This window comes from Alosa sapidissima, chromosome 9, assembly GCF_018492685.1.
Source record: "Alosa sapidissima isolate fAloSap1 chromosome 9, fAloSap1.pri, whole genome shotgun sequence".
NCBI classification, from domain to species: domain Eukaryota; kingdom Metazoa; phylum Chordata; class Actinopteri; order Clupeiformes; family Clupeidae; genus Alosa; species Alosa sapidissima.
This window is the reverse complement of record NC_055965.1, coordinates 13,089,170-13,114,169: the sequence shown is the minus strand read 5'-3', so window position 1 is coordinate 13,114,169 and position 25,000 is coordinate 13,089,170. Positions and strand designations below refer to the sequence as shown.

The 25,000-nt window shown below is 44.9% G+C and overlaps 1 protein-coding gene across 3 annotated transcripts in view; it reads right to left on the bottom strand.

The window, feature by feature from the left end:
* Positions 1–25,000, bottom strand: part of sorcs3 (sortilin related VPS10 domain containing receptor 3) — a 211,801-nt gene that overhangs the window by 27,782 nt on the left and 159,019 nt on the right. For all 3 annotated transcript variants that reach the window (XM_042105498.1, XM_042105500.1, XM_042105497.1), the window contains exons 8-18: positions 22,708–22,797; positions 21,801–21,980; positions 15,722–15,868; positions 14,185–14,287; positions 11,359–11,435; positions 10,603–10,694; positions 7,870–7,977; positions 6,847–6,964; positions 5,786–5,919; positions 3,920–4,033; positions 2,248–2,422 (exon numbers count right to left, since the gene is read on the bottom strand). In XM_042105498.1, the coding sequence (XP_041961432.1) occupies positions 2,248–2,422; positions 3,920–4,033; positions 5,786–5,919; positions 6,847–6,964; positions 7,870–7,977; positions 10,603–10,694; positions 11,359–11,435; positions 14,185–14,287; positions 15,722–15,868; positions 21,801–21,980; positions 22,708–22,797 (1,338 nt within the window). The remainder of the gene's footprint in view (positions 1–2,247; positions 2,423–3,919; positions 4,034–5,785; positions 5,920–6,846; positions 6,965–7,869; positions 7,978–10,602; positions 10,695–11,358; positions 11,436–14,184; positions 14,288–15,721; positions 15,869–21,800; positions 21,981–22,707; positions 22,798–25,000) is intronic.

The following is a 25,000-nucleotide window of genomic DNA, read 5'->3' as shown; positions in this document are numbered from 1 at the left end:
CTTTACTTTTTGCTTTATTGCAATACCAGGCGTTCGGGTATGCATTGGTGTGCCCATTCTTTAAGTCTGTGTAGCATCAAAATGAGTTTGAAGCCATTATCGAAGACCATTGTTTACCTTTAAAACCTTGAATATAATAAACCTTGCATTTGGATGCCAAGACATAAAACATAAATTAATTCATTTTAATATATATTGAAATATATTCATGGTAAATAATAAAAAAATAAATAAAAAAAAACTGGCATTGAAAACAAGTAACAAGTTACTTCAGTTTGGGTAATTAGCATATGCAAACTGGCCGGCCGAGCTGTTTTCTGTGTCCATATGTAAAATGGCCGCCTGTCAGACCGAATGGTCTGTTGCCACCATCTGGACAATAGAGCTGCACTTTCAGAGGATGTCTTACTTACCATGAGAACCATATGTCTCTCAAGGGACTAATCATGTGCATACAAACTCAGTCAGTCATGGAAACACACACACACACACACACACACACACACACACACACACACGCACACACACACACAGACAGACAGACAGACAGACAGACACACACACATACATACGCTACAGATGTAAATTCTATCACCTCATATATATATACTGTATGTATGTGTTCAACTGACAAAATTATCTGCTTCTGTATGTGCAGTGCAGTGTTTCCGCTAGATTTTTTTTAACAGTGGCGACAGCCACCCCCCCCCCCCGAAGAAAAAAAGGTTAGTATAAAAAACTGGTCGGGTGTCACTCTCTGGATGTTTTTTTAATTCTAGTTGCTAATCACACCATTTAGCCTAATGTGACTTGAGAGGGACAGGATTCAGGAACTAAGACAGGCCCATCTTCTGTCTGACTCACGTCAGGTTAACCCATTAAACCACATTGTCACTTGAACGCTTGACCATACCGGTAGTTCACGTTGACAATGGAGAAATGCTTAGCTTACTTCGTTATGACAGAAATTAAGTTTTGTGCCAACACGTTGTAAAAACACAACCCACAATACTGCCTTTATTTAGTGCAAATCTCCTTTACTTTATAGTCCGCGATTCACATTAGGCATACTAGGCCATCACCGCGAGTGCATACAAAATGTTTTGCAATTTACCTTCGTTACTAGCAGTAGTCGTTGCTTTTTTTACTGCGTCGATTCGCATCTAATGTAACAGCGGTGTCTTCGCAGAGACATCCTCTCTCCAGTTTCATTTTTGCTGTTGTTGCGAGCGAGTTTAGGCCTATAGACTACGATATGGGAAATACTTTATACGATCAGCTTCAGAAATGAATACCGGTAGGTTTTCTTTGGCCTGTGCTACACCTTTCCACCAAGTTGGGCGAAAATTTTAGTTTTTGCGATGTTGACAAACATGCGTAGCACATGGAAGCTCTTGATAGCGCATGCCACTAACGTCTAGAAAAACAATATATTTATGGAATAAAACTAGACAGGTACCTCGTATTAGCATTGCTGTTTATTCTTAAACTGCAATTTTCAGCAGCCTGCGGAGGGCATTTAGCCTAGGCTACTATGCTTCCGGACAATATTTTGCGTCTCCCCTAATTCTGAAGCAGTGGCACCGCTAAATGAAGAGGAAACACTGAGAAGAAAGTTAATGCTTTAAATAGGCTACATCAATACAATATATAATATGTGAACTGAAACTAGACGGGCCATAATAACCACTGACTAGTTTAGGCTACTTATTGTAAAATTGCAATGTGAGTGGCAGCCAGCAGGGGAGGATACGTCGCAGGTTTATTTAAAAAGCAAATGTGCGTCTGCCCTGATGCTGATACCGTGGCGGTATTAATTAAACCGTGGGGGGCCGCCATGCTGAAATAAACGATGAGGAAACACTGATGTGTATTCAGATAGGAGGGTGGGCATGGGTTATAGCAGAAGTTAAATCAAGCAAATGTAGTATTCTCGAACTTGTGTTTATGGATGTGTGTGTGTGTGTGTGTGTGTGTGTGTGTGTGTGTGTCACACTAGCTCCCACAGGGTCCCAAACATACACAAACATGTGTGTGTGTGTGTGTGTGTGTGTGTGTGGCGGAAAAAGATAATGAGAGATAAAGAGACAGAGAGAGCAAGAAAAAGAGTTAAGAGAGAGAGAGAGAGAGTGCAAGAGAGAGAGAGAGAGAGAGAGAGAGAGAGAGTGCAAGAGAGTGCAAGAGAGAGAGAGAGAGAGAGAGAGAGAGTGCAAGAGAGAGAGAGAGAGAGAGAGTGAGAGCACTGACCTCTTCGAGCTGCACCAGGAAGGTGACGTTGGAGGCGAGTGGAGCGGTCAGCTTCTCCTCCTCTCCAGTGCTGAGCTGCAGGCCGCGGGGCGGCCGGTTGGGACACTGCTGCCGCCGGGCCGTGTACATCTCCTTCACCCCCCGGGTGCAGTTATTCGCCGCCACCTTGCGGTATCTGACACACACACACACACACACACACACACACACACACACACACACACACACACATACACACACACATACATACACACACACACACACACTCACACACATACACACAGAGGTATGTTAATCCAGCAAGCACAATGTTCACAATGGTTATGGCAAACAAACTGTAAAAATAGCAGCACAACACAATGCAGGAATGGTGGGGAAGTCTCCATTTGCCCTTATATAGTCATGCCTGCACATCTGCCAGCTGGCTTTGGCTTGCGCAAACTGCCTTTCTTAAGGGCACATTGTATGGCCTCATGAGGATTGCAGGCAGCTAAAGAATTTAAGTGGACAAAAAGTGAAGTGGGTGAAGAAAACAGGAGTGTAAACTTCTAATTCAATGTTTTTTTGTGCTTTTACAAATAGATACACACACACACACACACACACACACACACACACACACACACACACACACACACAGTTTGATTACACACCCACAGTTTGATTTCATTACAGCCACTGTGAGCTGGCCCCTTGGATCCCCGTGCTTTCTGGAATGGCCCACAGTAATCGGTGAAGCTGGCACAAACTGGAACGCTGAGCCAAAGGTACTTCTCAGCCTCATGCTGACGGCCCTTTTCCCCAAACTCAGCACACTTGTCTTCCCCATATAGATCTTTTGTCTGCACAAGTGATGGCAGGGGGGCTAGCATACACACTGTCTTCAAATCCATGTGTGTGTGTGTGTGTGTGTCTGTGGGAGTGTGTGTGTGTCTGTGGGAGTGTGTGTGTGTGTGTTTGTGTATGTGTGTGTGTGAGAGAGAGAGACATACTTTCACCAAGATAATAAAGTTTAATTACTCTGCGAGTTAATTGAATAACGACTCCAGGAGACAAGTGTGAGTGTGAATGTGTGTGTAAACGCAAGTGTGAGTGTGAATGTGTGTGTAAACGCGGGTGGCATGCTCTGTGATATTCCCATCAACCCCTTCCCTACAGTGTGTCTATCGCTGACACAGGGGAAAAGACATGCTATGACATGCATTGGGACTGGGATGTGGCTGGGTGCACAGACATACAGTGTTCATGTGCAGAAAGCTGGGAGCCATTGTGGATCCTGCTGCAGTCAGTTTCCCTCCAGGCTGTGCGGGACGTACTGGAGATATTCCTTCATTACCGCAGAGGATGACTTACCCACTGCTAATTACACTGATAAGAGCAGTGCATGTGTGTGTGTGTGTGTGTGTGTGTGTGTGTGTGTGTGTGTTTGTTTGTGCATGTATGTGTGCGTGTGCGTATGCATGTGTGTGTGTGTGTGTGTGTGTGTGTGTGTGTGTGTGTGTGCATGTATGTGTGCGTGTGCGTATGTAAATGTGTGTGTGTGTGTGTGTGTGGGTGTGTGTGTGGTGTGTGTGTGTGTGTGTGTGTGTGTGTGACAATAATAGAGACTAGATTAAGGTCCACTACAGCTCATCTGCAGTGCATGGTGCTGGACTGGCAAAAGTGGTCTTACCCCGTGCTGTTGAGGTAGTTCTGTCCGTGACTGCAGCTCCTGGACACCGTGGCAGGGTTGTACCAGAACGACGGCGAGCAGTTACCGTCCCCACGCCGCTCGTACCCGTAATCACTGTTGGAATGGACAGGTGGGGTGGGGGGGGGGGGGGGGGGGGGTGTCCATTAAAACAAATTACAATCAGCACCAAGAGATGTGCATCGTGTTATAATAATGCCACTTGAGTGTGTGATGGCAGTGTGACAAGTTCTGAACTAAAGGGTCTTCAAATAACTGTACTCACACTTTTTATATCAGTGACCACGAGTCAATATATCACTGACATGAGAATAATTATAGCTGATATCAGCATATCAATAAAATGTCATTACTCTGAAATGACACCCCTGAGACATCTGCAATCTGCATAATATTGAAATACTGCAATAACCAAAATCAATTGGAATGTACAATATGAATATACAATGTGTCTAGTTGAAAGTTTTTCAGTGACTTATTCAAGGTGAAGTCCTTGATGCTGGAGTAAGGATGTTGACATTTGATCTCAACAGCCAATCAAACGGCACCCTTTACTACCACCCTTTACATGCTACTAAAGCAAAAGCTATTGGCTGGCAAGGATAATGTGAGATTCAGACCGAGACCCAGAGCCAGCTTAAAGGGAGAATGAGTGCCCTTTCACATTCTGCCTGTGACTTCAATTTGGTAATTAATTAGGGGGAGATGGGGCGATGGGCCCAAGTCCACTCAGCTGTGAGGTCCTCTCTACAGCCAAGGCAGCCCTGACCGAAGAAGAAAACAAGCTCAAGTTCCGCCTCAGTAACAACTTGTGTTGTGTGAGGCTTTTTGTTAGGCATTTGGAAAAGTAGGTGTACGTACATGCCGGGTGCACAAATGATTGCACATTCCTCTTTACGTAACCTTACTTTGTGACTTACTAAGTATGCTATTTTCTGTTAGTAACACTACTCTGCATATGATAGGGGATTTGTAATGACAAGACACTGATCAAAAGACACATCCAAATGTAGCTAAAGGACAGTGGAGAGCTTAGTTAGTTCTCCTTTTCTGTTATTTAGTCATAGAGGGCCTTCAGACTCGCATAGAATCCTAATTACATCATTAAGCTGATGGAATGAAGGACAGAGCAGTGTGTTCTGAGATGGAAAAGGAAATTAGGCCCAATTTTCCAATTGATCTATTTTACGCAGTTCAAAAGCAATTAAAAGTTTGTTGGTATAATTTAACATTTTTATCCTCCTCACCCTACCACCTCCCCACACACCCACCCACCCACCTAACACATTCCACGACACTGCCAAAAATAAAAAATAAAGCCGTAACTGCAGCACTGCAGTAAAGCAGAGTTTGGTTTTGCTGGATCTCTCAGTCTCTCTCACTCCAGAAGAAAATGAATTGAAAACAAACACAAAGTAAGGTTAAGGGACCCCTGTTATATAAACCCATAGAGTTTGACCTCGCTCATCCAATGTGGAGGGAAAAAAACAACCACTTTACTGCTTTAATGTGCTCTGCGCTTTTCCGATAAAAGGCGAACGTCAACAAATTTGCATACAAATTAACTCTATTTAGTGTCTTAGTGAATTGTCATAGCAGTGCTGGTGGATGTCTGCCATAGACACCGTCCTCTTGAATGTAAACTATACTTATCTGACCAGCACACGGCTAACACAACGCTAGCCATGAGTGTGAGTGGCAGCAAGCTGGAAAGAAGCCCAACTAATTGGTTGTGTAGTACGTATGATCTCTGAGCGGCGTTCATTTCAGCTGAAGTAACGGAGAAATAAATGGTACCAATGAAATGTGGAGGGGGGTGAAATACAACGACAACAACAACATGCTCACCATTCAAAGTCGTGCGCTCGGCAAATGCAGGGCTCAGCGGACAGGACCCTGGCGTAGTCACGGCCGAGCATGCAGTGGTTGCCCGGGCGACGCTTCATGTAGATCTGCTTCTGGCCCATCACACACGGCTCACCCTGGGAGGCCCAAAAAAGTAAATAAATAAATAAACAAATCAATAAAAATAAACACACAAATTGCATCCCTTATGTCAACAACAGGGGCACAGTGGTATCAAAGACATGACCGATGACCAAAAAATAACTCCCGCGGTTTGCCTGATAGATCAGCGCATTAACAAAAAACCAAGGTCGACTGAGAAAATAGGAATGCTCATTTCTATCTCTGAAATGCTAATCAAGGTCTAATGAGGACAGCATGCTGATTAGCGATGGTCAAACTGTTCTAAAAGCAGAGAGAAACCTTTAGAAACCTAATACATTTGCTATATGCCCAACTATAAAATTATGTGTGAAACATATATTCTATGCATGTGATTGTACAACAAAGAGGATTCTAAGGACAACTGAATGTGCTGTTATATTTTTTCCCAAGGCTAGCTCAGCACCTGGTGCCAGAAATGCTAATCAGACTCTAAGCAACATTCTGATTACCTATGGTCATTCTGTTCTTCTGCACTGAACTACTTTTGGGGAACTTTTACTTGACTATACAATTGTGTTGAATATATAACACAGTATATAGTCATGTGTACTGTATATCTATTTATGTCAATGTATGGCCAATGTGATTTGGTCATTACGGCTTTGCCCTGGTTGGTGATGTCTCTGCATGAATGGTTGACTATACAATTCAGTGTTAAATATAACACATAATATAGTTATGTGTGCATACTGGTATATCTATTCATGTTAATGTATGGCCAATGTGTTTTGTTTATTGCATTTTTGCCCTAGTTGGTGATGTCTCTGTGTTACACTTATGAAGTTCAAATCACTGCACTGGTGACAAATTTAAGTAAGGTGGTGCATTCTGAAAGAATGAATGAAACATATGTGGGTAAACAGGTGTTTTATTTGGCAATGTCTCTGCACTGGCTGTACCTGGTTGTGGAGGTGCCAGGTCTGGAAGTCACCCTCTGTGCACCGTCTGGAGAAGAGTGACTTGTAGTCAATCTTAATGAGCTGCCACTCCGATCGATGGCTAAAATGTCCAAAAAACCTTCCAAAAACAAGAACATTAGGATCTGTTAAACTGTTATGCCTGTTATACTTTTTCCCACACACACACACACACACACACACACACACACACACACACACACACACACACACACACACACACACACACACACACACACACATACTCCTTTCGTTAAATTGCATCAGGCTGCCCTAGCTGAAGTATTGGCTGTTCGCCTATAGCGACATTTTTGTGTATTATTATTGTCCTTCAGTCTGATAGATTCCCCTAAATATGTATCCAGGCCGATATTTTTACAAAGACACGTTAGAGGGGGGTGGGCAAAAGGGACATATCATCTCGCCGCGCGGTTCCTCAAGTTCCCCATCTGACCTCTGCATAGATCATCTGACACAGCCCGTCAGTTTGGTGTGCCTAGACGATTAGCCCGAGCCTGAGAATAATCAACCCTTCGCTGTTAATGTGTCTGTCAAATGGACCGTTCACACAGTGTAGTGATGGGGGGGGGGGGCATTGTTTTCCAATAGAGACACACAAGGTGGTTTGTGTGTGTGTGGGGGGGGGGGATTAGGGTTGGGGGACTTGTCAGCAGGTGTATATTTAATATCACATCAGGGATGCTGGATTGGCCATGAGACTTAACATTGGCATCCAGGACTCATGGTGCGAATAAGAAGTTTAAACCCAATATGTAACCATTTTGACAGTAACAGTTTGTGGTGCGGGGTGGGGTGGGGGGTTATTTAAACATTGTGTCCTTTTTCAACTGTTTGACTTCTTTGTATACTCTCTCACACACACACACACACACACACACACACACACACACACACACACACAGACACACACACACACACACACACACTTTCACCTTCCAGTTGCCATTGTGTAATTGCGTAATTAGCGCTCTGCGGGAGACTCACGTCATGATCTGGCTGTCCATGCCCGACTCCACCAGCACGCCGTCCACAAACAGAGGCACCATGGAGAAGCTGTGGCGGTCCCACTGTCGGCCCTCGTCAAAGCTCACCCTGTGGGACAGACACTGAGGGGGTGAATAATCACAAGCAATTACAGCAGCTCCCTGACACTCAGACTGAGAGTGGGTGAGAGAGAGACAGAGAGAGAGAGAAAGAGGAGGAGAAGAGAGAGATGGAGATAGAGGGAGGGACTCTAGAGGAAGGAGGATGAGAGAGAGGGATGTTTTAATACTCCTTTATTAGACCACTATCTGACTTTCTGACATAATTGGCAATAAAAAACACAGCATTAAACAAATAACCAAAACAAAAAACAATCGACAAGATTTATATTAGCATCTACCATCATATCTGCGTCTACTTAAGTCAGTAAAACCTCCCAAATTCCCTGTATTGCACTTTAAGAATCTCAAACATCACAAAGCAAACTCTCATCCGTATGCATCAGAGAGAAAAGAGAAGGAAAGAGGGAGAGAGAGAGGGAGAGGGTATACATGGAGAGAGAAAAGAGGGAGAGAGAAAGGCAGAGGGTATACATGGAGAGAGAAAAGAGAGAAAGAGGGAGAGAGAGAGGGAGAGGGTATACATGGAGAGAGAAAAGAGAGAGGGAGAGGGAGAGGGAGGGGGTATAATGGCAAGAGATCTCTTTGTGAGAATGAGTGGATTAGCAAAGAAAATATAGCGAGGGAGAGAGGTTGAGAGTGCTCGAGACAAACTGTGAGTCAAACATTTAATAAGAGAGAGAGAGAGAGAGAGAGAGAGAGAGAGAGAGAGAGAGAACATCCAGGTTAGAGCTGGATACAAATAGACATACTGTATAATGAGAGAAAGAGTGTGAGAGAGAGAGAGAGAGAGAGAGAGAGAGAGAGAGAGAGAGAGAGAGAGAGCAGAAACATGAAACGCTAAAAGGTACAGAAGCATTTGTTTGATTTGTTTGGAGTAAATAGGGGTTTGTTGAGCGATAGGGGGGAAATCGTGGGCAGAATAATTTTCAGGTGAATGCTTCAGAGTCTCGGGTTACACATAATTAGCTAAATTGAAGATTAAAAAAAAAAAAAAGATGAAAAACAAAAAACATCTCACGATCAAAGTGCAAGCAGTGTGGGAGAGATACACGCACACCAGCACCAGAAGACCAAAGAAAGAAGGTAGGCAAAAAGACTCCGGAACAGAACAGAACAAGAACAAGAACAAGAACACAAGAACACGACGTCACGGGTCTTGGCAAGTTTACTGCGGGATCAAAACCGGCCCGAAATAGAAGCGTTTCATGTTGTAACGACGAGAGGGAGTGAGTGGAGGAGAGCACAGGGGAGGTAGTGAACATGAAGAGGAAGAGGAGGAAGAGGAAGAGGAGGAAGAAGAGCAAAAGGAGGGGGGGAAAAGGAGATTTTGAAACTTTCATCCAGGAAGAGGAGCCGTGATCTATTGATTCTGACAGCTTATCAACATCACTTCAGAAGTGAGAACACTAAGAGAGGGGCTTGTGTGACAAGCCCCCCACACAAACATGCACACACACACGCACACACACACACACACACACACACACACACAGACACACACACACACACACACACACACAGACACACACACACACACACACACAGACACACACACACACAGACACACACACACACACACACATGCACACACACTTGTATGACAAGCTCGAAAACACAGTGCGGAGACTAAGACTCCTGCACCTGGATGAGAGAGACTGACTCTCCCGTGTGCCTGCGAGCGAGTGAACGAACGAACGAACGAGCAGACGAACGAACGAACGAACGAGCACTGACAGCAGACAAACGTGCGGACACGCATCCATTAGAGGAGGAGAGGCTGACGTTAGAGGTGAGCGAGAGAAAAGGGGAGTGCAGGGGGAAAGAGAGAGAGAGGAAGATAAGATAGAGATGGAGAGAGGGAGAGAGGAGAGAGAAAGATGAGATAGAGAGAGATGGAGAGAGGGAGAGAGGAGAGAGAAAGATGAGATAGATAGAGAGAGAAGTATGGATGAGTTAATGGAGGGAAAGAGAGAGAAAGAGAGATTGACAGATGTCAAGAGCAAAAGAAGTGGTAGAGACAAAGAGAGAGAAGAAGCAGAGAGAGAGAAACGGAGAGAGAGGGAGAAGGAGAGAGAGAAAGAGAGAGGGGGACACACACACAGAGTGCACTTAAAAGATAAAGTGGAAACAGGGTGGCCACACTTGACTGATCCCAAAAATGGATATAAAAAAAAAAATCCTCTGATTTGAGCTCAGCAGGATTGGGCCTCACTGGACCACAACCAGAGGGGCTCCAGTTGGAGGTGTTCTGTGTATGTGTGTGTGTTTGTGTTTGTGTGTGTGCGTGTGTGTGTGTGTGTGTGTGTGTGTGTGTGTGTGTGTGTGTGTGTGTGTGTGTGTGCGCGCATGTGTGTGTGTGTGTGTGTGTGTGTGTGTGTGTGTGCAGTGATAATTAAAGGGGAAAGTGTAGGCTAGCACACCAGCACGTACTATGCGGGCAATACAACTTTGACTGACAGGATTCAAATGAGAGAATGATCACACAATGTCCGCAGAAGGAAATTACATTTGAAATGGATACCATGGATTAATTCATATAATATGACACTGCAAAACAGATTTAATACACCATATTATAATAACGACAGAGAATAGACTTAAAAAATAATACCAGAGATGTCTGGTAGGCACGGTGGGCTGTTTGACAGCGAGCAAGGCGCCTCCCTTGTCCAAGAACCAGACATTGTGCTCTTCTTCAAAGATCTACATAAAAGAGGAAAATGTCACAGACAATATTACAACGTCAAGAATAACACAGTACTGTAGTTTCACCATGTTTGGCTGTCCAGCGATTCTCACAGAGAGTTCTTTAGACAAAAACGAGCCACTCTGGGCCCAGTTGGACCCGATAACAAAGTTATCAGCCCATTATTGTACACGCGACTTACCAACCAGATTAGTAGAACAGAAAGATCTCTGGAGCACACGCACAAATATATCCTTTATTGAGGGTGAAAATATTGGTGGACTGAAGTTACGGTAGAAAAATGACTACATCCTCCTCAGAGTCATTGTATTTTTATATTTTCACCCTCCATAAAGGATACATCTGTCTGCAAACAATAACACCGCATTCCATATCATAGCACTCAGTCGACTGTGTAAAATGTCTAATCACAAAACTGTATTCAATAAACCGTGCTGTGATCCGTATATAACTAAGCTTTTATTACACTGTAATTACACAGTAATTACACATCGATGAGCCGCAAACCCATTTCCCACTCCTGCATTGCATCTCGTTACAAGAACATCGGAGGGAACATTTGGCTGAAGGGCCCTGCAGTGCGCTAGTCCCAAGTACACAGCGATGCCAAATGGGATGGTGGGAGGGTGATAGTGCTCCCCCTAGTCCCAGAACACTAACCTGCCTCCAGCTGTTCCCGGCGTCGGAGGATATGAACATTCCCACGTTGTTGTAGGAGAGCTCCGAACCGATGTTTCCTGAGGACACACACAGATAACGCCGAAAACAACAATCCTTATCGACGAAGATAGTGTGGTTAGGCGAGGAGGGAGTGCTTTGTGGCACGATGTGGAACACATAAACAAAATGACAGGGAAAACACATACACACACACACACACACACACACACACACATACACACACACACACACACACACCCACATACACACCCACATACACACCCACACACACACACACACACACACACACACACACACACAAACAGGTGCACACATATTAAGAACAACATGTGTTTGCACTGGAGAGCAGTAAAGCAGTTGTGATCTGCAGAGCCTCTCATCCTCTGTACGATGCTATGTTTGGACATTGCGGTCATGACCACAATCTGCGCTAAGCCTTGGCCTTGATATCAATTCTGTTTGTCATATTTATAAACTGCAAGCTCCAAAGAAGAGTGCAGAAACTGTGTGTAGGGGTGTGTGTGTGTGTGGGTAGGGGAGGCTGTGATTGAATGAGTAAGAGAGAGAAATATAGGGGTGTGTGTGTGTGTGTCTGTGTGTGTGTGTGTGTGTGTGTGTGTGTGTGTGTGTGTGTGTGTGTGTGTGTGTGTGTGTGTGTGTGTGTGTGTGTGTGTGTGTGTCTGTGTGTGTGTGGTGTGTGCGTGTGTGTGTGTTAGAGAGTGTGAGTGAAGTGTGAGGGGGAGAACATGTGCATACATGTGCTTTGTGCTCCTTCCGTGTGATTCCTCCACCCACCTATCTGCACATTTGCTCTCCCTCTCCCACCCCTTTCCCTCTCTCTCTCTCTGTCTCTCTCTCTCGCTCTCTCTCTCTCTCTCTCCCCACCCTTCTCTCTCTCTCTCTCTGTCTCTCACTGAGCCACACGCAAGGAGAGCTGGGACTGTGCGTGTTGCTTGGCTGAGCTCCAGGGCCCACCTCAGCCACGTCACACACAGCACACCACACCACAGACACACACCACAGCACACACAGCACACCACACCAGGCCAGGTCACGTTAGGCCACGGCAGGCTGGGCTGAGAGAGTGCCGGCAGCGCCGGAGGTATTGTGTGATGTCGCGTGGCCCCTGCGCGGCCCTGACCGAGAGCAGTGTGGCGTCCACTTCCTGTCACTCGGCCGCCCACTGAGACGAGAGTTACCCTCGAGAGAGCTCTGGATCAGTCACCACCACCCATGCACATGAGAGAGGGGGGGATGGGGTCAGAAAGGAGAGAGAGAAAGAGAAGTACATCGAGAAAAACGGATGGAAAGGATGATGAGAAATAGAAAGAGGAGAAGAGAGAGGAATGGACAGAGAGAGGAAGAGAGAGAGAGAGAGAGAGAAGGAGAGATGGAGGCCCACCCCTCTGCTCACCCCTTATCCACCCCCAGGCATGCAGCAGGAGTGACTGGGTTGTCCTACATGCTCCACAGCCCACTCTCTCCCCCTGTGTGTGTGTGTGTGTGTGTGTGTGTGTGGTGTGTTCACGAGGGCACATAAATCTGGTCGAGAGACAGTCGCTTGCTTGCGCTCTCCCTTTACTCCGGACGACAGGGCCATCCTGTCTCGGTCAGCTGTGCACCAGGGCTGGCGTGAGCGATGTTTGTGTGTTGATGTTGTTGCTTGAATAAAATGGGCCACGCTACCCAAACGTCTCATTGTATTATTTTCACATCAGGAGCTAGCACGTTGATTTTGTTCAACCTGTCTACGCATTTGTGTGCATGCATGATTTGTATGTGTGTGTGTGTGTGTGTGTGTGTGTGTGTGTGTGTGTGTGTGTGTGTATATGTGTATGTGTGTGTGTGTGTGTTTGTGTGTGTGTGTGTGTGTGTGTGTTTGTGTGTGTGTGTGTGTGTGTGTGTGTGTGTGCATCTGCATGTGTAATACATGCAGATTTGCCCATTTGTGACAAATGAAATCTTAATGGGGACTATTCCTGTGAATGCAGTGCAATGCTGGAATTGAAACCAATCGTGAACAAGCAAAACAAACGCAAGCCACCGCTAATCGTCTTACATGTTTAGGTAATGACTAATCATAAGTACAAACAAGGCTCATAATGAAATACCGTCTGCATACATTACGTTTGCCCTTCTGAAACAGCATCCGCGCAAACGGAAATGAAAAGTGATCAGCAGTGGGCATATTCCTTTACAAATGCCGTAAAAAAAGAGTACGCCAGTACAGTATGGAGAATAAACTAGGGATAATCACCCTGCACGAGTCACTGGGAGACCAAAAGGGCTTAGTAAGATATGCAGTATGCATTTTAATTATGGATTTAAGCCTTTAAAAAAAGCCTCTGAACTATGTTGATTGTACACAGATCACAAAATGAGATTACTCTGCAGTGCAAGGCTAGATAGTAAAATATGCCTTGTAACAACAATGCAAATATGTGATTTTGCAATGCTTTTGACTCTTGAGTGTCAAAAACCACTACAGTTCTTTGTGTAATCATGAACATTCTTGTATGGCATTGCCGAGCGACATTGATACTTAATATGTGGTAACCAAAATAACTAACAAATGTACACAACAGAACACAATAGAGATGGAAATGTCTAATTCAGCAGAAACCTTATCCAACTACAACCCTGGCCTGTTATTATTACTACCAGTAGTAGCATTGGCCTAGAAATTAGCTTTAGTCTACTACTAGCGTTAGGCTAAAATTAACATACAGTGAGGCTAACATGAATAACAAATGAGACGTTGAGAGTTTTGGCTACTAAATTTCATCTTTCTTTTCTTCTTGTTACCTGTGGCCACGATGACTCCGGGTGCAGAGTTCTTGCTGATTATGCTTCCTGAGAGGTATGGGTTTTCTGACATTTGCAGTTGAAGGTGCAGGGAGCAGAAAGGCTGTGGGAGAGGTGGAGAGGGTGGGGTGGGGGGGGGGGGGGGGGTGTGTTGGGGTCGGAGGGTTTGGTTGGAGGTAAAATGACAAGAAGTCCATTAAGTCTGACACAGCTATTATGTACCTGTCACTAAAAGCAAATCACCATGACAGGCTACACATTAAAGAGTTGAAGACAATTCACAGCAAGGGAAATAATATATATGTAGTCCTGCTTGATAGTTAAGGCACAGCAGCAATTCTCTTTTTTTTCCAGTGTCTACAATCACAGTGTTTAAAGGAAGGGAGGGAAACACAATCACGGTTTGACCAGAGTACAGAGATTACAAGGCACCATGAAGGTGCAAAGAATGTGATTTTCTTTGCTATTTTTGTACGCTGTGTTGTTTATCCTCATATTTGTTTTTCAACAAAGTGTGTGTGTGTGGGGGGGGGGGCACAGCAGTGCTAACGACCCAAATCGATCCCCCAACTTTTGGTTAACACCACCGAGCCCCCCCGCCCCCTTCCCAAACACCCTTGCACCTCCCAGTGCTTTGGCCAATGCTTGTTTTCATCATCAGTCATTAACACAATGACAAGGAGGACTTGACATTAAAGCACCGAGTCCTGTCTCTGGAGCACTCACAGACAAAAGAGTCGACAATTATATCAGTGTGTGAGGAGAGGCGGAGAGGCGAGGGGGGGGGGGGGGGGGGAGATAAATAAATAAAGATATTTAAAGAAATCTGCGCATCCCCTTTCATCTCACCATTGATTGCCTGACATTGTTGCGGCGGACACCAAGGGCAACAGGATTTAACGGCAAAATCAAAAGCAATGCCAACCGGCAATTAAAGTATCACAAAGAAAACGCCCTTTTAAATTCACCCCCCCCCCCCCAACACACTGTCCTCCAATCCTCCCCTCCTCCCCCTCTAAAAAAAAAGACACGCTTCAGGCTCCGGCCCTTCTGTTCCCCATCCTCCTACAGACGGGATTCCCCTGCTAATGCATCCAGACGTGTGCTGTAATTGCCTGTGGGCGTCTTTAAGAGAGGCACAGCGCAGGCCACCCTTGCTGCATCTGCTTTCACCCGCTGACGGGGGTGGGGGGGGGGGGTGGGTGACGGCCCATCTCATCTCATCTCATTTGACAGACAGAGCTTCTCTTTTAACGTCAGCGGGGTTTTATTCTAGCAAGGTGGTGGGGAAAAGGTTGGAGTTGGGGTTAGGGTTGGGGTTAGGTTTGGGGGACTAGGGTCCATAAGCACATAGGTCAGAAGGTTGACATTTTCAGCCACCTTTATTGAACCACCACTTGAACCAAAGGACTCTTAAAAATGCAACGGCGTGTAGCGCTGCCCCAGCCTTTGTCTGTACACATAGGTCAGAGAGAGGGGGGTGCACACTGTTTTGGGGGTGGGGGGGTCGGAGGGTGTGTAAGTTATCGAGTCTCACCAGGACGCAGTGGATGTCGTTCCCCTCAATGTCGCTGGTGGGCGCCTGCAGCAGTCTCCAGTCGCGGCCCTTGTTGTAGGTGATGTAGGTCTTCACCTGGTTCTCCAGCTTGCGGTTGGCGATCAGCATCCCCTTAATGCCTGCTACCTGGGGGAAGAAAAAGAGAATTGCTTACTGAAAGACTCCTCGTCTGACCAAGGCTGTCAAAAAGGTAGCATTTTTATTTAAGGGATTTATTTATTTAGCATTTTTATTTATCATACCTCTCTCTCTCTCTCTCTCTCTCTCTTTCTCTTTCTCTCATCACACACTGGCTTATTTCATTTTCAAGGGTGTTGTTTAAAATTGGAAATGGAGGACAAGGGGTTGTCAAAATGTAAGAGGGAGGAGGTTTTTATTTTATTATTAGTGTAATGGTAAACCTTGTCAGTTGGAGGCTTTTATTGTCTGTTGTGTAAGTATGAGAAAGTTGCATTGTGATTTAATAGAGAAGTGTTTTAGTAAAGGAGAGTTAACCTTCCAGCAGGGAAGTTTTGAACATTCTAACAGAAGATTTTGTTCCGCAGCAAAGTAAGCTTCTAAAACTCCATGTTGAATTCAAGGAACCCAGATATTCTTTAGAACGTTCAATTTCCAACATTCCTGTCTCACGGGCTTAACTCTCACTCCCTTCTCTCTCTTTCTTTCTTTCTTTCTTTCACTCAGTACTGACTATGTTGCTTTAAAAAAAATCACAAAGACCGACAAGTTACCACTTGCTTCCCTGACTCCACTCTCACCCCTCACTGCAATTATCTTCAGGCAGTTCAGAGGATGCCCACCAAGGTGGACAACACAGGCTCATGACAATGTCAGGACCCCTTTCGCCTCATCTTCAATAATCCCAAACAAAAAAAAAAAAACAGCTGGGTTGACCTGTCTGAAACCGACTGACCACTTTCCCAAGAGAGAGATAGAGCGAGAGAAAAAGGTGATAGGGGGGGGTAAAGATAGAGTTTGTGATGGACAGGGATAGGACAAGGGAGGGAGAGAGAGAAAGACAGGGGGAAACCCAAATAGAAATGAAAGAGTGAGAGAGAAAGAAAGAGCAAGATAGAGAGAAGAACAGGTGGACAGGTGGAAGGGTACAAGGTGGGAAGAGATAGACAGAGAGAAAAGGGTGATAGGGGGGGGGGGTAAAGATAGAGTTTGTGATGGACAGGGATAGGACAAGGGAGGGAGAGAGAGAAAGACAGGGGGAAACCCGAGAAAGAAAGAGCAAGATAGAGAGAAGAACAGGTGGACAGGTGGAAGGGTACAGGGCGGGAAGAGATAGACAGAGAGAAAGACTGGAGAAAACAGCAACAAAGAAAAGTGATAGATACACAGATAAAGCTAGAGAATGAATGACAAGGAGAGTGATAGACGGAACTAAGAAAAACAGAGAGAGAGAGAGGGAGACAGAGAGAGAAAGAGAGAGAGAGAGAGAGAGGGAGGGAGGGAGAGAAAGAGACTGAGAAATTGAGATGGTGGGATAGAGCTAGATATATTGAGAGTGAGGAGTGAGAAAGATAGAAGATAGATAGAGAGAGCTAGAAAAAAGGGGGATAGAGAGAGAGTGAAAGAGAACAGGTCAGACATGCTCTGGCATGAGGCCTGCCGTATAAGTGGCACTAATAAGCAGACTGGTTGACAGTGGTGCGGGGGAAGACAGAGTCTGGATGGACACAACTAATGAGAGGGGAAAAAAAAACTCACTCTACCAGGGGTGTCAATCAAACAGGTAATTATTTACTATACTCTCTCTCTCTCTCTCTCTCTCTCTCTCTCTCTCTCTCTCTCTCTCTCTCTCTCTCTCTCTCTCTCTCTCTCTCACACACACACACACACTTTCTTACTCCAGCTCTTTCATATTACATCTGATATCTTTTTTCTCTTTCTCTGGCTCTGTTTGTCCTTCTTGCTCTATCACACACACACACACACACACACACACACACACACACTCACAGTTGTCCCTATTGTTTGTACTGTCAAATCAGGCCAAACAAAAGTCAGGTTTTCCACCTGTAAGCACTATCCTGTTGTCGCTATGCCAACAACCTCTCTGAGATCCCTTGTGTCCCTTCCCACCACGTACACAACGACAACAACAGCAACAACAATAACAAAAACAACAACAACAACAACAACAACAACAACACACACACACACTCAGCATCACAGCACTCCAAGGACAACACCAATCAACATCTAAAATCCTCATTGGTATTCAATTAGCCCCCAAATGAACAGCCCTATTTCTCTGAAGGAGCCAGTAGTTGCTGTAATTACGTTAATGGCATAGTTGACTCTGATGGGGATATTTCACATGGGGCAAAAGGAAATAAATGGGACAGGAATGTAAGTAGTTCATGGATCTTTCTTCTCCTCCTCCAACTCTCCTTGTTTCAATACCCCCCCCATCTTTCTTTCTTTCTTTCTCCCTCCCTCCCTCTCTCTCTCTCTGGGCCAGATGTACAAAATAATTTGTGCCTGTTAATTCTTCACTAGCAGCGCCTTAAAATATGACACGATATGTACGAACAGACCGTGCATGAATGAAAGTGTATTTTGCCTCCCTCAGGAGGGCTGCATGGCAAATTGTGCTTTTCTCACTCATGCATATGGATTCATGGAAAGGTCAGGGGAAAAGTGAGACGTTTGTGCTGCAAAGACAATGGGAGAATAAGCATTAACAGCAATAGTTCAGACATTCCAAAGTATATAACTACGGGTGGCAGCACATGTGAAAATGGTCTGCCTGTTAAAACCAGGTGTCATCCACGCTGTCGTTAAATGTGTGACTAGGAGAAACTTGGAGAAACCAGTATTCAAAGCAACCTTTTTTTTTCTTATTTGGATTATGTCAAAAGCAAACTTGTTTGTTCCACTGGGTTGTTTGCCTTTTTGATATCTTAACCTCCCCTCATGTCATCCACTTCCTTATAGCCTATGCCTGCTTGATTTGTTTGCTATAGCTGCATATGCTTGAGTAGTTTTGAAGAGGAGCAGAATTACTGTGCAACAATATCTCTCCGTTTGATGACACTTTATTAGCATGTACTGTATTGCATTATTTCCTAATGGCTTTTTTTTTTTTTTAAATTTCCTTTTATTGTCCTCCGCAGTTGATTCCTTTCAACTGCCTATGTGTGAATGTTATTATTCATATTATGTGGGCACAAGCAAATGACATTAGAGAAATGGAGAAAAGCAGCAACCACGAGATGAGCTTCAGATTGGGTAAATAAAATGCAAAAAGAGAAGGTTTAGCATACGGTTTCTGCAGACTGGCAATGGCAAATGCAGCAAACAGTGCTAGTCTTAGTACATCGGCCCGTCTTGTCCCTCTGCTCTGCCTCTCTCATTCCTTTTTCACCAGATTCTGCTCAGTCTCTTTCATTCCTCCTCCCTTCCCTTTCTTTCTCCCTCTTTCTTTCCTTCTTATATTCTTTCTGTCTTTCTCACCATTTCCTTCATATTCTCTCATTCTCCCATTCTCTCTCTCTCTCTCTCCCTCGTTCTCCTGCGGCGGGCTGAGTGGTGCAGGAGGAGGGGTGGAGGAAGGGAGCCGTCTCCAATCAGCCTTAATGAAAGCCCCGGCGCCATCTATTACAGATATGGATCAGCTGCTGATTCAGGAGCCCTGGGGGGCGGAGGGGGGTGGGGGGGGGGGGGGGGGGGGGTGGTCGAGAACGAAGCACAGTCTCCCACCAGCCTTGCCGCCCACATCTCCACCTCCGGCTGGGGGTACTCCCCACCACTCAGCAACCCACCCAACAGCACCACCACCACCACCACCACCACTCTGCTTCCCTACATTAACCGAGTCATCTTTGCCTACGCCTGCTGATTCGGGGGGATATTTTTAGCTGCCCTGAGCAAGACATGAAATCTAACATTTTTTTTTTTTGTTTCTTTTTTTTCTTTTCTGCACTGCTGGCTCTTTGTGTGATGTACGAGTGGAAAGTTGGGTCATTTTGAGGAAAATATGGGAATCTTAGCAGATGCTAGATTTGACCCCACCACCATGCCAAAATACTTACATCCTGTTGTTTGCAACCCCTCACTACACACACACACACACACACACACACACACACACACACACACACACACACACACACACACACACACACACAAATTTACCAAATACACCAGACAAACCACTTTCTACTTGACTGTGGTGTAAACAGAGCTGACTATAAGCAAACAATTCAATCACTGTCTGGACCCCGACCACAGCAGAAAACCGACTGACATGACAGAGTGTGAGACTGCCAAAATGAGCTACATCTCTCTGCTAATAGCACCCCACTCTAACCATCCAACACACACACACACACACCCATCTCAGAATGGCTGACTAACAGGGGGTGCATGAGGACAACCCCAATGTGTCTTCAGACTCTGTGCCTTCTACGGTGCCCTGTGAGCTGGCGTCAATACGAAGACACTGAGAGACTCCCAAATGAAGCGTTCAGGACAAAGGCAGAGACGCTCTCCATTGTGTTTTCCACTCAATGTTTTTTCCCCCTTTTTTTTTTTTTTTTAATCATTTTCCAAGTCTGGCCCAGAACCACCTGCTTCCTACTTTCCCTTAAATGTATAATTCCCTTCTCAGGCTCCTCGGAGCCATTTCGTCTTAAGATTTCAAGTCCTCCTGGGCACGGGGCACTAACAAAAGAATTTTGGTTCCAAGTTTTATTTTTATTTTATTACATTTCTCCCAAAAGTGTTCTAGCAAGGAAGTGCTCTACTGCTAGTCTCACTCTTTCTTTCTTTCTTTCTTTCTTTATTTCTTTCTCTTTCTCTCTCTCTCTCTCTCTCTCTCTCTCTCTCTCTTGTAGATGTGATTAGATCCTCTGCTGGGTCTCTCAGAGGAGGCACACAATTAAGTTGCCACAACTATGAACCATCAGAGCGTCCCAGGTGTACTCACTCTCTCATGCACCTCCCTGCTGGTTTCTCTTTAAAAGAGGCGCCTTCAAAAACTATGCTTAAAAAGTCCCTAAAATACAATATGATGATCTATTTTTTGTCTTTGACTTTTCAAAAAAAAGTTTGTATCATTAAAGCTGTGGAGTTTTGATATATCTTCTTTGGTCTTGTTCTTCCTTTCTTCTGTGCCGACACTCAACACAAAGCAAAAAGAAAAGAAAAAAAAATGTGCTAACTTTGTTGTGTGTGTTGGTGTGAGGACTTTTTTTTTCATTAAATGTGTGTGATGCACGACGAGAGCTGCTCGTAGCTAATAGAAAGACGCAAACAAGCGGAACGGAGATTGGACACAAACAACCGCTCCGAGGGAGTTGCTCAAGAGTGGAAAACGTTGAGCCCACGGTGTGGACACACACACAAACTGGGCCCCTCTTACATCCCAGCTGTGCGAACAACCCATGCTAACCCCCATCCCACACACACACACAGAGGCCAGCACAGGTCCAGCCCTTGTCAGACCCTTTTCACACGAAAACTGTTGACCCCCCGCCCCCCGTTAGTTTCAGGTCAGAGTCCAGTCCGCTGAGACATCACAGTTATCCCTCAGCTACTGAATGTCCTGCAGTGCGCCGTCTGCTGGTAGGACTTACAAACAAATCTATACACTTCCGAACATACACTATAAAACTACAAGGAGGAGCTCTGGATGGGATGTTGCACAGGTCTGTCAATCAGGATCAAATCAGCCACTTAGTGGACTAAGAAGTCACAATATGACAAACACAGGCTATTTAACGAATTTAGTGAATGAATGTCTCTACATTGGGACTCATTTACACTATACGGTCGAAATGTTGAAACGTTGGAATAGAACGTTGAGATAGAACTTTGAACGCCGAACGTTGAAACGTTGCGATAGATAAAATAAACATTTCCTTTGGGAGAATTGCAATGAGTGTTTGGACATTTTTTTATGTGTTAACAATAACATACTGTTTTTTTACTTTTTTTTTGTTTTTTGAGCACCTCAATCTTATTGTGGGTGCATACATCTTTACAACAGCATGACTCCAACCCTTTGAGTTACCTATCATGGGCAGTCGTTGTGGACTCTTACCTCGTACAGGTCGATCATGCTGTTGCCCCCGAGGCCGCGGCTGGCCTTGACGTTCTCCAGGGCCAGGGTGAAGAGGATGCCTGTCGGGTCGGAGATGTAGATGTTGTAGGTGTCGTTCTGGTTCCACTCCTGCACGGCGGCAAACACCTGGCCTTCGTCCGTGCTGATGATGTGCATGTCCTGGGAGAGAGAGAGAGAGAGAGAGAGAGAGAGAGAGAGAGAGAGAGAGAGAGAGAGAGAGAGAGAGACTCAGGTATACTATATACTGAGTGACAGAGAGAGACCACATATGCAGATGCCTAAGTATGAATGAAAAAAATATGTATGCTGTAAGAAACAGAACAAAGATGAGAGAAAGAAGGTTAAAAAGGGGCAACTATTTATTTTCTGTAATTCCACTTTTAGTCAGAACACATAGAGTACGTTGTTCAGTTGTGCTAACTAACATTAGTTCAACTGACAACTCTGGAATCATTTGGAGACACAAGAGAATTGTGAGAGAACTTTGAGGGAACTGTGAGAACTAAGAGAGAACTGTAAGAACTCTTTGTGTTTCCCAAAAGACTTGCTGAGCAACCACTCACTACGGTAACTAAAAAGAGATTGTTCAAAACAATACTAATTAACACAGACAGTTGCTCAACAATGCTTTCACAAAACGCACCCCTGGTCAGCTAAACCCCATTAAACTCTGCGTGCTGTAGAACAAGAACAACTTCAGCATAATCACTGTTAATTTGCCATTCCCTGGACTCTCTGAATTCAATCTAATGTGTAGGAGTCATTAATGAAGCTCCAATTGAATAAAGACAGATACAATCCACAGTTAATGTTCAATTAAAACCATATTACTTCACATTTAGGTATGGTGAGTGGGGCTCTCCAGGCTCCAAGCAATGTGACTTACCTTGGGAAGGGAATATTTGGGCAGTTTAATTCTCATGAAGGCCTCCCTCTGATAGGAAACGTAATACCACGCCCGTCCAGCCGAGGTGACCTGCAGTTTGATGAGAAATAAACCACTCAGACAACAAAAGGCACCGCTAATTGCTCGCAAAATGGATGCTAGGCTGTCGAAAAGTGGATTTTGGGTTTTAATTACGGCGTGAAATACTGCGCTGTTAATTACATAAAAATGGATAGCAGCGACTTAGATGGGGATTTTTTAGCCTTGGTTATGGGTGTAAAATATAGCTCTGAGACAGAAACGCCCTCACTCCCACCGATCCCACCCATTCATCATGTTGCTGTGCCAGCATCCTGTACGTGTGTGAGTGCATCTCGGATTCAGTTGCCCTTTGTAGAACCTTCTTTCTGGGGGGGGGGAGGCGGGAGGGGGAAAAAAAGCACAGAATTTTCTTGGCACACACTCAGAGGATGGTGCGCCTCTCCTGGGCTCGTCGATGCCCTTTGTGGGCTCCGAGGTGAACGTCGGTAAATATCTCGCGGGACAATCAATAGTCTCATTATTCTCTGTCAGGGGGAAATCTTTAAGTCTCCCGACCAATGCATGCTGTTGTCGCTCGACAGTCGCGCTTAATGATAGCGGCCTCGGTGAGAATGCAGGCCGGCGGTGATCTGGCGCTACGCCTACGAGCGGAACGCGGAGCAGCAATCCAGTCTCTGCTATTTAACACTCTGGACGAGAACGCAAACGAATGAATCGAAGAAATAACCAGAGGAAGAATCAATGAATGAATGATTGAACGAATGAATGAAAGAAGGAGAGAAAGAAAGAAAACACTCCAAAAAAAGACAAAAAGAACTTCAGAGTGTCCATTCCCCTACTCCTCCCTCCCATTTCCCACCCAAATAAGCCAGAGCCATTCACAAAAGTAGACATAAACATTGAGTTCATTCTGACATGACAGAAGCAGTGACATGGCAGAAGCAATTACTAGTTCTTGTGGCGCCGCTCACTAAGTGCACTCTTCGCCGGAAAAGGGAGGACAAAGAGGAGGAGGAGGAGGAGGAGGAAGGGGAAGAGGAAGATGAGGATGCTGTGGACGCGCACGCCAAGCAAACAGCGTGTCCTCCAAAACGCAGGCCGCGTGCACAAGCGAGTGCAAGGGGCCAACAATCGATGGCAAGCAGAGGCGGCTGAACTTCAAGCTAAATTGGGGGGGGGGGTTGATTTTTTAAAACCGTCCATTTTCCCAGATTCTTTGGAGTGTGACGCAAAAAAAAAAAACACTTGGATGCGAGGGGATGTTCTCAGAGAGACCTTCCACTTGTACCTCAAAAAGATGGTGAACAAAACAAGCAGTTGTTGTAGAACTAGTCTGAAAAAGAACATACAAGAACATCCAAGAGTCCAAAAAGGTAAGACACTATGAAAAAGAGAAGCCATGGATAACGACAGAACTGGTGTAGAAGGTCAAGACAAAATCCTGGTGGGCATGAGAGACAGAGGACTAAAATGGTGGCCAGCGGAACAAAATAATTTCTCCCCCGTCTGAATTCCTAATGCCAGTGGCCTCCTCATTTGCACAATGTCAAAGTAAATAATATTCAAGCGCATAAAAAATTAAAACCCTCTCAGAAATTGCATTACTTAGTATTCAGCACATTAGGGATTTCGGAATTTCTATTTTAATATTTTTTTTTCCCTTTCACAGCAACAAATGGTGATTAATGTGACGCGCCGGGCAATCGTTAAGAATGCAGACGACTGTGTGACTAGCCTGCCTGGGTAAAATATCACAAGAGCGAGAGAATCGGCCTCGACAAGTGTGAGTAGCAGAGCGTTTTACATTCTTGTTTTCTCTTTTCGGTACACTTCTTCCTAAGACACACATCTATGAATGTTGACACTTACAACTTGCTGAATCTAGGCTTTGTAAAAAGATGGCAGTCTTTTTTATTACTATATTTTTTTCAGCAGTTGAGGTGATTTTTTGAAAATATATCAAAAAAAAAAAAGGTGGACCACAAGTCACCCGTAATCCAACTAAAATAAGTATGTGCCCAAACTAAAATATAATAAAAAGGTGGAAAGGCTAAGATGAGTTTAGTGAACTGAAGCTCTAGGGCCCAAAAACTTGTGCCTGCCCTGCAATGTTAGCTTTCGTCTCAGTCAGGCACTAAATTTCATCAAGCAGACTGTAAGCCTAAAATGCACGTTCACTGATGGATTCTGCTAATGGCTACAGTAATCAGCCAAGATTGTTTTCGAATGGGAAAACAATTACAATTATACA